The sequence below is a fragment of the Gouania willdenowi genome, chromosome 20 (assembly GCF_900634775.1).
Source record: "Gouania willdenowi chromosome 20, fGouWil2.1, whole genome shotgun sequence".
Taxonomy (NCBI): Eukaryota; Metazoa; Chordata; class Actinopteri; order Blenniiformes; family Gobiesocidae; genus Gouania; species Gouania willdenowi.
Window position 1 is genome coordinate 15,063,649 of NC_041063.1, and position 13,792 is coordinate 15,077,440.

The 13,792-nt window shown below is 38.2% G+C and overlaps 1 protein-coding gene across 1 annotated transcript; it reads right to left on the minus strand.

Annotated features, from left to right (window-relative positions):
• Positions 1–1,598: 1,598 nt before the first annotated feature.
• Positions 1,599–12,109, minus strand: htr5ab (5-hydroxytryptamine (serotonin) receptor 5A, genome duplicate b). Its single transcript, XM_028434578.1, has 3 exons — positions 11,885–12,109; positions 7,889–8,660; positions 1,599–5,467 (listed from the first exon to the last, which is right to left on the minus strand). The coding sequence occupies exons 2-3, from the start codon at positions 8,594–8,596 to the stop codon at positions 5,135–5,137; spliced, it is 1,041 nt and encodes a 346-aa protein (XP_028290379.1). The 5' UTR covers positions 8,597–8,660; positions 11,885–12,109; the 3' UTR covers positions 1,599–5,134.
• Positions 12,110–13,792: the final 1,683 nt, after the last annotated feature.

Below are 13,792 nucleotides of genomic sequence, written 5' to 3' on the forward strand. Positions count from 1 at the left end.
AGGTTCCTCATTGTGAAAAAAGGCTTGTTTCATGGAAGAAATTAACAAGTGGTAAATGTTTAGAGATGTTTAGAGAGAAGTTTTGGATCAATCCATCCATCCATACAACAGGTCCTGTATTGGTTCTTTATTTCTAATGTTATCTTCAGTTCATCCAGAGTAGTTTTCTTTGACTAGCCAGTCTTAGGCTACGTTCAAACTGCATGCAAATGCGGCCTAAATCAATCAAAATATGCAATCTGTATCCAATCTGTAAACTACAGTTAAATAAGCACAAATCTGATTTTTTTTTTTTTTTTTAATTTGACCCATGTTACTTTCATATGTGGTTCTAAATCCGATACATGCCTGATGTTTTTCAATGCAACTGCTGTTTGAATGACCTTGTCGCATTTATGCAACCTTTACTTTGCGGTTAAAGTGGGGGTGTCATGTTTTTTTTCAGGCACATAGTACTATAGCATAGTAAAATAACTATGCTACCCAATTTTTTTGGGAAAATGCAGCAAATATTAAAGCGCATGGTTCATGACGCCTCGACGCCCTGTCTCTTTAAGAAACTCCAAGCTTGTCTGACACGCCCATGAACACTCCCCCGTTCAGTACTCGTACAAACGCAAGAATGTTGTTTACTTCTGTTTTTCTGTGCGCTGTATTTGGCTACTTTCTACATTTTTACTTTGCTACAATACATTAGAATGATTATCAAAGTGAGGAATGTTAATACACACACACACACACACACACACACACACACACACACACACGCACACACACACACACACACACACACACACACACACGTGCTTACCCACACACAAAAATAAGAATTGAATTGTGCTTTAAAACCTGCTGTCTTAATGTAGTGTAGTGTAGCGTGGCCAGCCTTCATCAACTCTTATGTGAAATTATTATTTAGTCACTTTTCTTATTAAATCTGTTGCATTTGACCATGAATATAACTAGGTAGTTAGTTAGGGAAAAAGGTTGCCAATGATCTCTGCAAGGTTCATGAAGCTTTACAATTTAATTTAATTGTCTTGTCTTTCTGAAACTGAGGCACAGGTTTTTCCTCAACCAGTCAACTCAGTTTAGCTAAAGTGGGGGGCTTTCCTCAAACATGAACACTTTAGCTCCTCTAGAATAACAGCAAACTTTCTCCTTGCACTGATGCCACAGTTAGACTGATATCATTGGTGCTTACAAATAGACGTGAACAAAAATGAAAATCTTTTTACTGCATTGTTTATTTTCATCTTTCTTTGTGCCTTTTCAAACAGGTGTGAGCCATCTTTGAAAATCAGAAAATGTGCTTTATGGCTAAAACCTGTTCTACTCACACCACTTTGTGATTATTTTTTCATACATTCATTCCTTGGCAAATGTCATTTTATCAGAGGATTTTCTGAGGACTCAAGCATGCAGACACTAAAAAACACACTTTAACAGAAAGAATCCCTTACATTATATTCATATCTATCTTTTGAGGTACGTAGTATACACAGATGTCCATTCAAGTAGCCACCTTACAAATAAGGTGCATTACTGTAGATAATGATTTCACATTTTAAATGTGAAAACAAGAACAGATGATACATTACTGCCACACTTTAGGTGAGCCAGTTCATTACAAACTAGACAAAAAGGGCGAATGAACTCATTACTTTGACTCACTTTCAGCTAACAAGTGCTATCATTCACTTTTTCTGATCAGAATGGATAAAATCTACAAACATTATGTTTCATGCACATAGATAATAATATACTACTGGAATCAGCTTAGTGGGCAATGGGCTGGTTAATTGTTACACCTGTTTCCAGAGGTTTACTGAGGTTCTGTCCTTTTGGTTTGCCAGCGTTAAAACTGATCAAATAAAGTAAACAATTAAATATTAGGTAGAGAATTTGCAACAATCTAAAATGTATATATATAAAAAAAGAGACATCACATCACTGTTTATCATTTTTTTCTTTACATCTGTTTTATATGGTGTATATCTTTTCAGCCTTTAAATGTATCAAATTATATGAAGCATGGAATAGGAAAAAATGTGCATTGTTTTCAGCAGACCAAATAATTAGGTCTTGCTGTAAAACCACAAATGAATTAGCAACACTTGACCAATCAACCAACTCTATTTCAAATTTTACCTCCAAATGAGTGACAATTATGTGTGGTAAATTAGACTTCTCCTGCAGAAAACTGTCTCAGCAATAAATATAATTTATTGAAAACTAGTAAGTAAAGGAGTAAACATAAATAAATAAATAAATAATTTAGCATAGGAAAAAGATCAATAGAGATAAAAGCCCAGCAGATATGTCAAAAATATGTTCACTTCTGGAAGAAAGTACATGTTTTTTTTTTGTTTTTTTTGAGTATGTTGTTTCCATTTTAATGGGATCCACACTGGCAAACCAATGGTTCCTACTCAAAATCGAGAAATCCAAGATGGTCGCCATCCATATTGCCACTTTGGATATTTTGTCATAACTTTGGTTCTATTTAACATTGAAGCATGATCTCAGTGGCAACTGGTTTTCAGGGTCAAAGACTTTAATAATATATCATAAGATACCGTAAATTGTGCTCAGAGCAAGATCCAAGATGGCCGCCATCCGTATTGCGAATTTCAATCCTATCATAACTTTGGTACTGTTTGGTACATGATCTTTGTGGCAAAATGTAGGTGTTTGGGACAAGGATTGTGATGAAATGGCTTAAAATACTATTTCTTACCTATAATTCGCCACTGAGATAATGTTTGTATGTCAAATAGAACCAAAGTTGTAATAAAATATCCAAATTGACATAACGTATGGTGGCCATCTTGGATTTATTTATTTATTTATTTATTTATTTTTATTTATTCAGTTCATTGGCTGCATTCAGGGAAGTTATGTTATTCCTTTTTTTTTTTGTTTTTTGTTTTGTACATGCCGAAAAAGGAGACGAGAGAAGCAGTTTGCTTATCCAAGTCCCATCCCCTGTTTTGAAAATTTACATTTTGAGTGGGAACAGTTGGTTTTCCAGCGTGGATCTCATTAAAAATGGAATCAGCATACTCAAATAGCCCCATGTAAAAAAAATTTCAATGATTTTCATGATTTCTTCCAGAAGTGAACATCTTAGCTATTGATTTACATCTGCCAAGCTAAATGACCTGGTTTTCCATTTACAATAGCTTTGCACGTTGATTATCTGCTATAAACCACCTCTTAAATGGTACTTTTGCACTGATTTTCAACTATTACTGCACTGAGGATTGTCAGTTTGACCACCTCACACACAGGTTTGATGCTCCACGCTATGAAGTTTTTTCCAAATACTGCTCTCACTGCGATTAAAGATAAGTCACACAAAAAAGTACACAACCAAACAAGAAGGTTGTTTTTTCCAGTCTCTGAGAGTCATGAAGCTTGAAGAATGTTTTTGGGTTTTCTTTTTAGCTACTTATAATAATGGAAAAAACAAATCCTTTATCCCTCAATTTAATTCTGGTCAACTTAACGCTGTAGAATTTATGTAATAAAATTTGTTTCATGCCAACCTATCTTGTGTACGTTATACAGGTGTCAGATTGAAATGATTGTTATATTAAATCTGTGGTGAAAATAATATTTGCCTGCTTATTCCCCGGCTTAAACACAAGCTAGAGCATGTCTTGATTTACAGTATGTGTTATGTATGATGTATTTGGTTAGGGCTGTCACTTTAACGCATTAATTGCGATTAATTAATTACTGGAAAAAATAATGTGCTAAGAAAAATAACGGCGTTTCTTTTTTAGTACTCCAAAAAATTCCCGTTATACACATAATACTGATGCACAGACTACAATAACAAGACGGGAGATTGGCAAGCTGCTCAGCTTCGTTTGCGTTCATTTTGGCTTTTAAAAAAACATAATGTGTGAGGAGCATGACACAGCATAAATCCTAATAAATCTTCAGGACATCGTTCCTGTAAAGATTAAACAAGATTCACACTATTCACAAAGTATTTAACGATAAAACATTTCTAAAAAATGGATTTAACACGAGAAACAAATCTTCAGTGGTGACTTCAATAAAGACATAATTATTTTTATGCGTATAGTTCTAATCGAAGGTAATGAGTACATTTCCTAAACAAGGATATAGTACATATGGCTGTCATTAAAAATTAATACATTTCCTGTAAGACCGGACGTTGTGGTTAAGACATTAGAAAGTATACAGTTTAAGCATTAGTTGATATTGTTGGAGGTCAGTTTTGTAATAGAATGAAGGTTTTTTGCGTTTCTTTCTCTGGTGCTGGTCTAAACAAAATGTCAATGGTCTTGGGAAAGAGATGATAGAGTTATCGATCCATAGAACTGGTCGTTGTGTCTCTAAAGTAGAAATATATCCTGTTGAAGTCTCTTTTAAAAGTTCAAATTGACATTCTTATGGCTTAAAAGGAGTGGGTTTGAAAATGTTGAGAGGTTAGGGTGCCTTTCCTTCAACATAGTACAACCAAATGCATTTGATCTACAAACACATCGGAATACGTTTGTTTTTGTTAGCAGTGATTTGTGGCTAATGGAGCGATATGAGGTTTCTGAACATTTTTATAACTAAGTGCTGTGGGACTCCCTGCGATCCATCTTTTAAAATGAGATGTATTTTTTTTTTTTGTTTTGTTTGAAGTACGATTCACAAAGACCATTTGATGTTTCTTTTAGCAGAAAACCCCACTGTTGGTTATTCCGGAGATTCATTTTGCTCATCTAACCTTTTTTTCTTGGAAAATGTCAGTTTTTCTCTTCTCCCAGCTGCTTCACACAAGATAATGATAGTCTCGAAAGGCAGGTTTTAATGTCTTTTTCATGAATACAGCTGAAATGTCGGAGAAAAAAAAAGACGTTTGGCAGGGCTTGATTTGTTCCTTGAACATACAGTAGATCCACTGTCAATCCCAGTCAGGCTGTGTGGTAAAAGTGCTTTAAAAACACAACATAACATACCATTAGGGGTACAGACACAGTTTGTGGTTATCACCCCATTTTGGAATGATGGAGTGTCAAACACTGGATTGATCAATGTCCATTAGAAGGAGTATCACTGAGAATTGGATGCTGGTGCGTTATGTCAGCTGAGTGGAGAAGGCGGCTCAGCGCTGGCGAGAGAAGAGATTCCTCAGGGCGTTATTGTAGTTCTTATTAAAGGCAGTGTATATGAGGGGATTGAAGAAGGAGTTGGAGTAGCCAAGCCACAGGAAGATGCTCTTCAGAATGGGAGGGATGTCACAGGAGCACAGCGGCACAATGAGCTCAGTGATGAAGAAAGGAATCCAGCAGAGGACAAACACACCAATTAAAATCCCTACCATCAACGCTGCCTTCTTCTCCTTCTGCTCACGCCAAGTGTCCCCATCTGTCTGGAAGGTAACGGTGGCGTGGCGTACCGTAAACACCATCTGGGGATGCTGGATTTCTTCCTTTACCTAAGAAAGCATCCAACATGAAAAAGAAAAATCTGAAATTCTGGATTGATTCATCAATCTTTTACAAACTTTACAATTTATAGAACAAGAACAGCATTTTCTTTGGCCAACACCAATCCTGTTAGAAATCCCTGTGGCTGCTTGACAAAAGATGATTCCCAGATTGAACTGTTATTCGACAAGTGCACAAAGAAAGTGACGTCAATCTTTTATCAGACTTTCACAAAGCCTGCACACACTATAGATTTTGCAGTGCTTGAATCAATAAATCGATTTCTGACAGTATATGTTTTCATGTATTACAGCTTGGAAAGTAGAAAACACAATTCCTTTCCTAAGTTTGGCATTTTCTTTTTTTTTTTGTTGAACAACCTAGATATTTATTTTCCAAGATGCATCCTGTGTTATTTCCAAAGTCAGCTATAGTTCTCAACCTTGGGGTCGTGAGACACTACGACACTGCAAGGGGGTCGCCAGATGCCTTCAAGAAACTTAGAATATTTGCTGAACAATTTGATACCAAACTTGCCATATTTTAACCTATTTCCATCACTTTCTCTTGTCATATTTTGCTCTTTTATGCATTTTGCTACATTACTTCAATTTCTGCAACTTCTCCATTAAATTTCAATACATTTTCTGCATACTTCTTTCCGCTTTCAAGACATTTTCACCCTTTCCACCACTTTCTCCACCTAATGTCATATATGTTGCCCCATTATTGTAACTTTTAACCTCTTTTCACCATATTTAATGCATATTTTTTCCAATTTAACCACATTCATTATTTGCCAGGATAAACTAATTGTTCCAATATTGACACTATATGAACCCTCTAATTTGCAACTTTTAACTGATATCTGTGGTTTTTATTGTCAAATTTTGCTACCTTTTCCACCATTTTTGGTGACTTTTAACCCATTTTATTTCTGATTAAAAATGATTTACATAATAATAATACACTTCTTCAATAACAATGGATATTAGTCACATCAATATATAAATGCGGTTATCACAAATTCATAGAACAATAGACCATAATTTTGTGACTTTATGGATGGGCCCCCAAAAGCTCTCCCCTTTATTCCCCCTTCATGATGGCCTTGTCTCCACATGACTGTTCTTCAATGTTCATATATGTGGATCCTTTATTTTGGGGATTGCGGGCTGAAAAGTTTGAGAACCACTGAGCTGTAGGACAGGCACCAGCATCCTAAATGAGTCTTGATTAAATGAAGGCAAAGCTTCACAGAAAATTATTTTCTAAAAATAATGTTCACCAAGTTTTAGGGTGAACAAAGAGTTTCTCTTATTTTGTTGAAGGTAAAGCTCAGTTGTGATTGAGCGGTTCACATTTCAACAATATGTTGCACTGCAGTAACTCATTCAGTCAGTGGTGATATCTGCTGAACAATGAGATGTCAGCAGGGCCTCAATGTTTATTACAGTAGAGATGGATGTGGAGGACCATTTACAGTTGAGGCCAGAGATTGAAAGCATAACATTGTAACGAAAAAGTTATGTCACTTCAAGCTTTCGTAGTAGATTGGCTGAAAGCATGTCTTTTTTAGAGGCAGGGGTCTATGTTGACATTTTCTCAAGGAGCACATTTTCACTAAAGGACCCAAATTTCTACCTGTTGTCTGTTCCATTTGCATAACAGCAGGTTTTTTGAGCATTAATAGCTGGTTTAGTCATTTGGCAGGATTTGGTGAAAGCTCATTAAGGGTGAGTTATTACTTTGGGTGAAATATTCGACAGTTGAAATCCAACTGTGAGTTTTGAGTGCCTGGAAGTCTTTTCACAAGTTAAAATACTCCCCCAAAGCAGTGACACACTGGTCTAATTAATTCAGTGATGGGTCCCCCTTGACAACACGCAACTAATTTTAAACCATCAGATGTCACACTGACAAAATCATCTTTTGTCACACAACAAAATATCTTTTTTTTTGGGAGGATGCTTTAAACTTTGTTTTTCAAAAGAGAAAAAAGACATCTCCCTATTTGCATCCATTAAGGTGTCTTAGAACAAAAGCGATTTAATCTTTACAGAGAAACTTTGCCAGATTAAGTGTTTACTGATGCTCGAGTCTAGACCTTTGTCTCTCCTGATTAGGCAAACAACTAAGCCAGGAAGGTGCAGTGCTGTGGCCAATTGATGACGCAAAGGAGGATATTTATGAACTGCTTCATTCTGCCTATACAAATTTACTAAGTTAGGAGTGGTGATGAGCAGCATGGGTCTCATTACAAGTTTTTCTGGTGGTACATGAGATACATACATTCTGCGATCACGGTTGAACAGCTCTTCAGCCAAAATAACGATTACACTGCAAACTATACTTACAGGACACGGTCATAAGATGTTTTCAAGAATCTATGATTAAAGAAGAAAGACAATAACAAAGCAAATATTCACCTCGGCCATTGGAGTGATTGTATTCTTCTTGCGAGAGCCTATCCGAAACTTGGCAGCCTTGTAGATCTTCCAGTAAACAAACAGAACCACGCACAGGGGGAGGTAAAACGCTCCAAAGGTGGAGAAGATTGTGTAGGACGGCTCCTGGCTCACCTGGCACTTCATCCCCTCTGAGTAAGTCTCGCCCCAACCAAAAAGAGGCGACAAGGAGATAATGGAGGACAGCAGCCATGTAAGAACAATCATGATATTGGAAATCTTTTTACGTGTCTTAAGAGTGTACTCTAGGTGCCTGGTGATGGACCAGTATCGGTCCAGTGCGATGGCGGTCACGTTCCAGATGCTGGCTGTACAGCAGAGCACATCAAACGAGATCCACACCTGACACAACACCCGGCCCAGCTTCCACATCCTGTTGTTCAGCTCGTGCACTAAGCTCAAAGGCATCACCAGGGCGGCTACCATCACGTCTGAGATTGCCATGGAAGCCACCAGGTTGTGGGGCACTCGGTGAAAAGTCCTCACCCTCAGGATGGTCACCAGCACCAACAGGTTCCACACAAAGGTGGCCACAACCAGCATAGCGAGTAAAGTCAGAGTTAGCACGCTGAAAACGGAGAAGGGTCGGTAGAGGTTTCCTTCAAAGTCATTGTCGTCCAAAGCTCCTGTGAAGTTGGTGGTTAGTGTGCTGCTGTTTGGAGACGCCATGGTTACGGCTCAGGGCCCGGCAGCTCAGGGCCAAAATTATTTAGAGACAATCAGCTGATGCATTCTGCAACAGAAGAAAGCCAATGTGCATTAATTAGAAATTATTTACATTTAGAAACCCTATTTGTTTGATTTTCACATTGTCAGATGTCACACATAAGCTTCGAGTCTGTCACAATAACAGTTCTGGACTTGGTTATACACCTGTAATCCATACGTGTCAAACTCAAGGCCCAGGGGCCAAATCCGGCCCTTTAGAGCATCCAATGCGGCCCGCGGTAGCAAGCCAAAAAAGTCAGAGAAGGCATTAATCATTGTGTAAATTACCAACTAACTGACAAATAGAAAAGTCAGAATCACTAACTACAATAATTGAGAAAACACTGTCATTTAATATTGAGTTGCCATTTATTGCTTCTGCAAGAAGTTGTAGGCATGTTGACACTAATAGTTGAGCCACATTAGGTGTGTGAACTCTATATACAGTATGTATTTCAGTATATATTGCACACACACACTTGTCATGCACGTGTGAGATCAGTGCCTTCCAATACTAATGCGCACAAAGGCAATAGAATCAGTAACGAGGGAGGTAGATAAGTGATTTGCTCACTGTTGTAAAAACTACTTGAAATGATAATTTTCTCTGTCAGCAAACATCCTACAACTTTCAAGTGCAATTCCATCTGCAGTTACAAAAAACCTCAAAAGTACTCGGGGATGAATCTGGTTGAAGATGAATACATGAATATTCAGTTTTATCATCCCACTGCCGTCCTTCACATTGCATCAAAGTCAGGCTTCTCATGCACAGTGCACATCAGAGACAACATTCTCATGTTTGGATGATTTGACATGGTTTACCTTTTTGTTGGCACATGGTGAAATTTACACCACACAATGTTCAGAAAAGAAAAATGCAGACTTATCAATGTTTGTACTTTGTCAAACATAAAAGCATTGTAAAGCCTGGACGAGATCAAGCTGGTTAAACCACTTAATGCATTTGTCAGGTAATAATTATGTTCTTCTTTAGGAAAAGATATAATTTGCTGTATCTTCCACCACTACAAAGAACCTTTGTTTTTAGCAGCTTTCGTGCGTGTACGTATAGAGGAACAGGCTCAGATGTATTAATTTCAAAACCTCTTGAGATATTCTAATTCTAATCATTGATTGTTACTTTATCTTTTCTCCAGCTTTTGCATATTTCCTCAGACCCCCTTCCTGATTTGACCAACCCTTCCCTGCTCTTTAGAAACACAGATCACAGCTTGACATCTTAGCTACCGCGCCAGAATCTTCAAAATGGATTTATGCTTGAATATTTATGATAATCATCCATCTTGAATTTTGTCTTTGGTGACATCCAGGGGATCTGGATGAGGTTTTAATCGGCAAAACATGCAAAGTTACTGTATAAATGTTGAAATAATGGATAATATTTGCAGAGATCTTATTCCTGAGGCTGTTTGGCATTGGATAACATCACAGTGAGGTAAAGATTGCACAGAATATCAACTTATTAAACAAACAATCTTTATCCAAGGTCCTGTTGTTTGAACATGAAATAAACTACTGGTACATGCATTGAGGAGAATTTCCTCCCATAGGACCATGTCTGATTAATTGCCTGTATTATAAAACACAAAGGCACAGCAACGAGGGATGGCGTCTGTTTCCGTCTTGCATATGAGTGACATGTGACACCGTCTCTCAGCATCACAATGTATTCCTCTAATCAAAGGCTCTACGCCCAAGCACACCAGCGGACTGTGCGCTCTCTCTTCTTCCCGCTCCTATTAACAAGCTCAGAGCCATGAAATTGGACAATGAAGAGAAGGGGAAAAGAAAGGGGGGAAATCAAACGCTCTGCATGAAGCAGGCAATTCTACAACCGTTTCTGCTGAAAGAATAACGCAGGGGCAGGCATTTCATAGGCCACCAGAAGAACATGAAGATAACCGTACACATGTTCATGCACAGGATAATACCTGTAAGAACTTTAATTGTTTTAACTCAGTATTTTCAAAATAAGGTTTGTGTAAAATGTTCATTCAGGCCAGGCTTTTACTATATCTGCATATTCCAGCTGCTTCAACAGTTGTTAGTGCCTGAAACCCTCCAAGGATCGTAATTAATAGTGTGAAATTCAACAGCGACAGTGTGTGTTTAACACCTCACTATACCTCTATGAATGTTTTCCCACTTTACATACAGTAAAGGTGAAAAATCATGGATAGACGACAGGCTACTTATTGGATTTTATCTTGTTAATGAAGACTTCACCAGCTCAATTCCTTTCTGAGCCTCACATGCATCTAAGCCAGTGGCATAAAACACAATTTATGTTCGAACAGAGTTGGCTTCAAAGGCTATTGTTACATTTTTTTAAGCAAATGTGTCCTTTTCCGCTTATTTATGACCAGCTACTTGATATAATGCATTTTATGAGAATGCGCTGGAATCAGACTTTGACTAAAGGTGTTGACACATCTCAGTTTTACTCTCCTCACACACGCTTTCACTGATTAAAACCACAGGAGTGTGAATGACAGTGTTTCTGTGAAAGCCTCTTCAATCTGACACAGTTGCATGCACAATTTGCCTCTCTGCTGCTGACAATTACAGCCCTAAAGACAATGAGCAACATAATGGGACTTGGTAAGCTGCATGAATGAAAGCATCATACCATTAAAATATCCATCTTTATTCAGCAAAGGTTCAACTTTACAGGTAAGTTGGATTGAGCTTAATGAGTCCTGACAGAAAGAAGGATGTTTTTTTTTTCCATTGTGCTTTTCTAATACAAAAAGTGCTGTGGCCCAGTGTGCTCAAATGAAAAGTATCGATTAATGATTGTCATCTAATGCTTTGAAAGCATTGGAAAAATATCCATCATATAAATCTTTGGGTCAAAAAAGGATTTAATATTTATCGGGTATATAAGATATTGTTTATTTTTTATCACAAAAAAAGAGAATAATAAGATAAACAGTTTTATTCTTAACTCTTCCAAACAAACTGACTTTATTTTAGATTAAAAATTCCTGATCTAAGCTGCACGTGAAATAATATAGCCAAAGAAAAGTACTTCCAGTTCAAGCCTCTCCAGAGAGCTCTTTTCCCCCTGAGGCTTCTTTTATCTGCACCTGATGCTGCTCACCAACAGTGACACTTGTTACTCATCCTCTTCAGAAAGCAACCTTACTTTTACAGCGCAGCTTATGTTCTGTACTGTAAGTCCTCCCCATCTCCATGATCCAAAATCAGATGAAAATAACTCACCCTCTTCACAGTTACACCGTGTGGCAGTCTGGCGTGTGGAAATCTGTGCTGAGTGTTATTCTGTCCATGGATCTTCACTTTGCTGCTGTGCGCTGGCAGCGCCGATGCTGATGAAGACTCTGGTAGCGGCTCACAACGAAGATACAGAGGCGCAGGAATGAACCACGCTCAGATCTGGAGGGGGAAGCTGCCTCCTAACTCAATCTGTGTTTATTTGCCCTTCCACAGAGCTCGAATGAAGCTCCAGCTTTATATTATGATGCGCAGGAATACACAACCCAACTGTGTGTGTGTGTGTGTGTGTGTGTGTGTGTGGAGGTGCTTCTGTAAACAGTCCCTCTTTGTGATCCAATGAGTGCACATAGAGGTTGTTTAAGGAGAAACCGGTCCCACAGTGTTATGATGGATGTTTTTTTTTTTTTTTATTCCACACCACCTTCTGTAAAACTCCAGAGGCATGTCTTAATTCCTTCATCTCCTCATTAATCCACATTCTGCATTTAAGTGATTCAACTCCCATTTGTGCTCAGGAAACACGGCTCAACTTAACTTGTAATCGAGTCGCTTTCGTTTAAAGTCAATTTTCCGGACCCCGTGAGACACTTGATTTGTCCTGAAGAAATGCCCTGCAGATTAATTTGATTAAACCATCAATGTCTGGAACACTCTGAGACTGTTCAGCCAGCCATCTGTCAATAGAGAATTGGTATTAATGAGGCTTGCAATGGAAAACTAATTAGTCTTACCTTACTCAAAACATAATTTCCACTCACTGGTCACTTTAGGTACGTGTGTCCAATAAACTGCTTGTTAACAGCGAATTATGGTATATAGGCGCGCATGAAAAAATAGAATGATTTTCAATATGTTTTTGGTGGTTGGTTTGACTTTTTTTTTTAGAAACTCTGCATCCTTTTTGGTTTTGAACACGATGTAATATCCTTTTTTCTGAAAATGCCTTGTTGATCACACTGCTAAACTTGTTGAACTACTGAATTGATTGTGTAAAATTGCCTCTGTATGAACAGTCAGGCTACAATTCCTCCTGGCATCCTCCCAGACTGTTTGTTTCTGTGTTGTCTTTGTCATGGACTATCCTGTTGTACACTCTGAGTCAGCTGTTAAGTGCAAACCTGTATTATTTGTGGGCTGGTGTGACTAGAAAGCGTGGACGAGGGATCCATCCTGACACAAAACAAGTGTTCAGGCTGCCGAACTCAGAGTTAGAGCATTCTGTGAATATCCTAAAGTACCCCAGCCTGCAGCCGGTTGCCTGACTTGAACCTCATTGACTTACCTCCAGAGAGACCACAGTGTTCTACATTCAACCTGACAGATTGTGAAGGAATACAGGCACAGTGCAATTAAAAAAAAAGCACACACACACACACACACACACAAACCCACACACTTGCCCTTACATGTTCTGCCAATTATTATTCATGCCTGGATAGGAATCTCAATGCTCATCCTGTAATGTTTCTGTTTTTATGCTGTTGAATGTGAGTGAAGAGATATTTTAAAGAAAAATGGTCTAAACAAAGGCATCCGTATAGAATTGAAAACATGGAGTGTTTCTCAATAATTCATGCAGACGTAAAGACAGCAGCAGATAGGAGGATTCTTCAAACAGCATCTGTTCCTCACAGGTTTTATAATGTCAGGCCAATACTGTGAAGGCAATTCAACATCCTGCTGTCCACAAATATAGGACGACAACAGCAGAGAGCAGTGTCCAGACTCGATACCTGCTGTTTAGCGTCAGAAACACCACACTCTTCAAAAGGAGCTGGTAGTAAATGAAACCATTGCTGGAATATGGTGGTTTTCAGCACCATGGCCAGCACTCAGGCATGTGACACTCCAATTATATCTCAACTGCTCAGCAAATGTAAACAGTTCCCACCT

Excerpts from the sequence above, each read along its gene's own strand:
- htr5ab (XM_028434578.1), bottom strand. The coding sequence starts at position 8,596 with ATGGCGTCTCCAAACAGCAGCACACTAACCACCAACTTCACAGGAGCT. Across the intron at positions 5,468-7,888 it reads CAATCACTCCAATGGCCGAG|GTAAAGGAAGAAATCCAGCA; the intron begins GTGAATATTTGC and ends ATGCTTTCTTAG.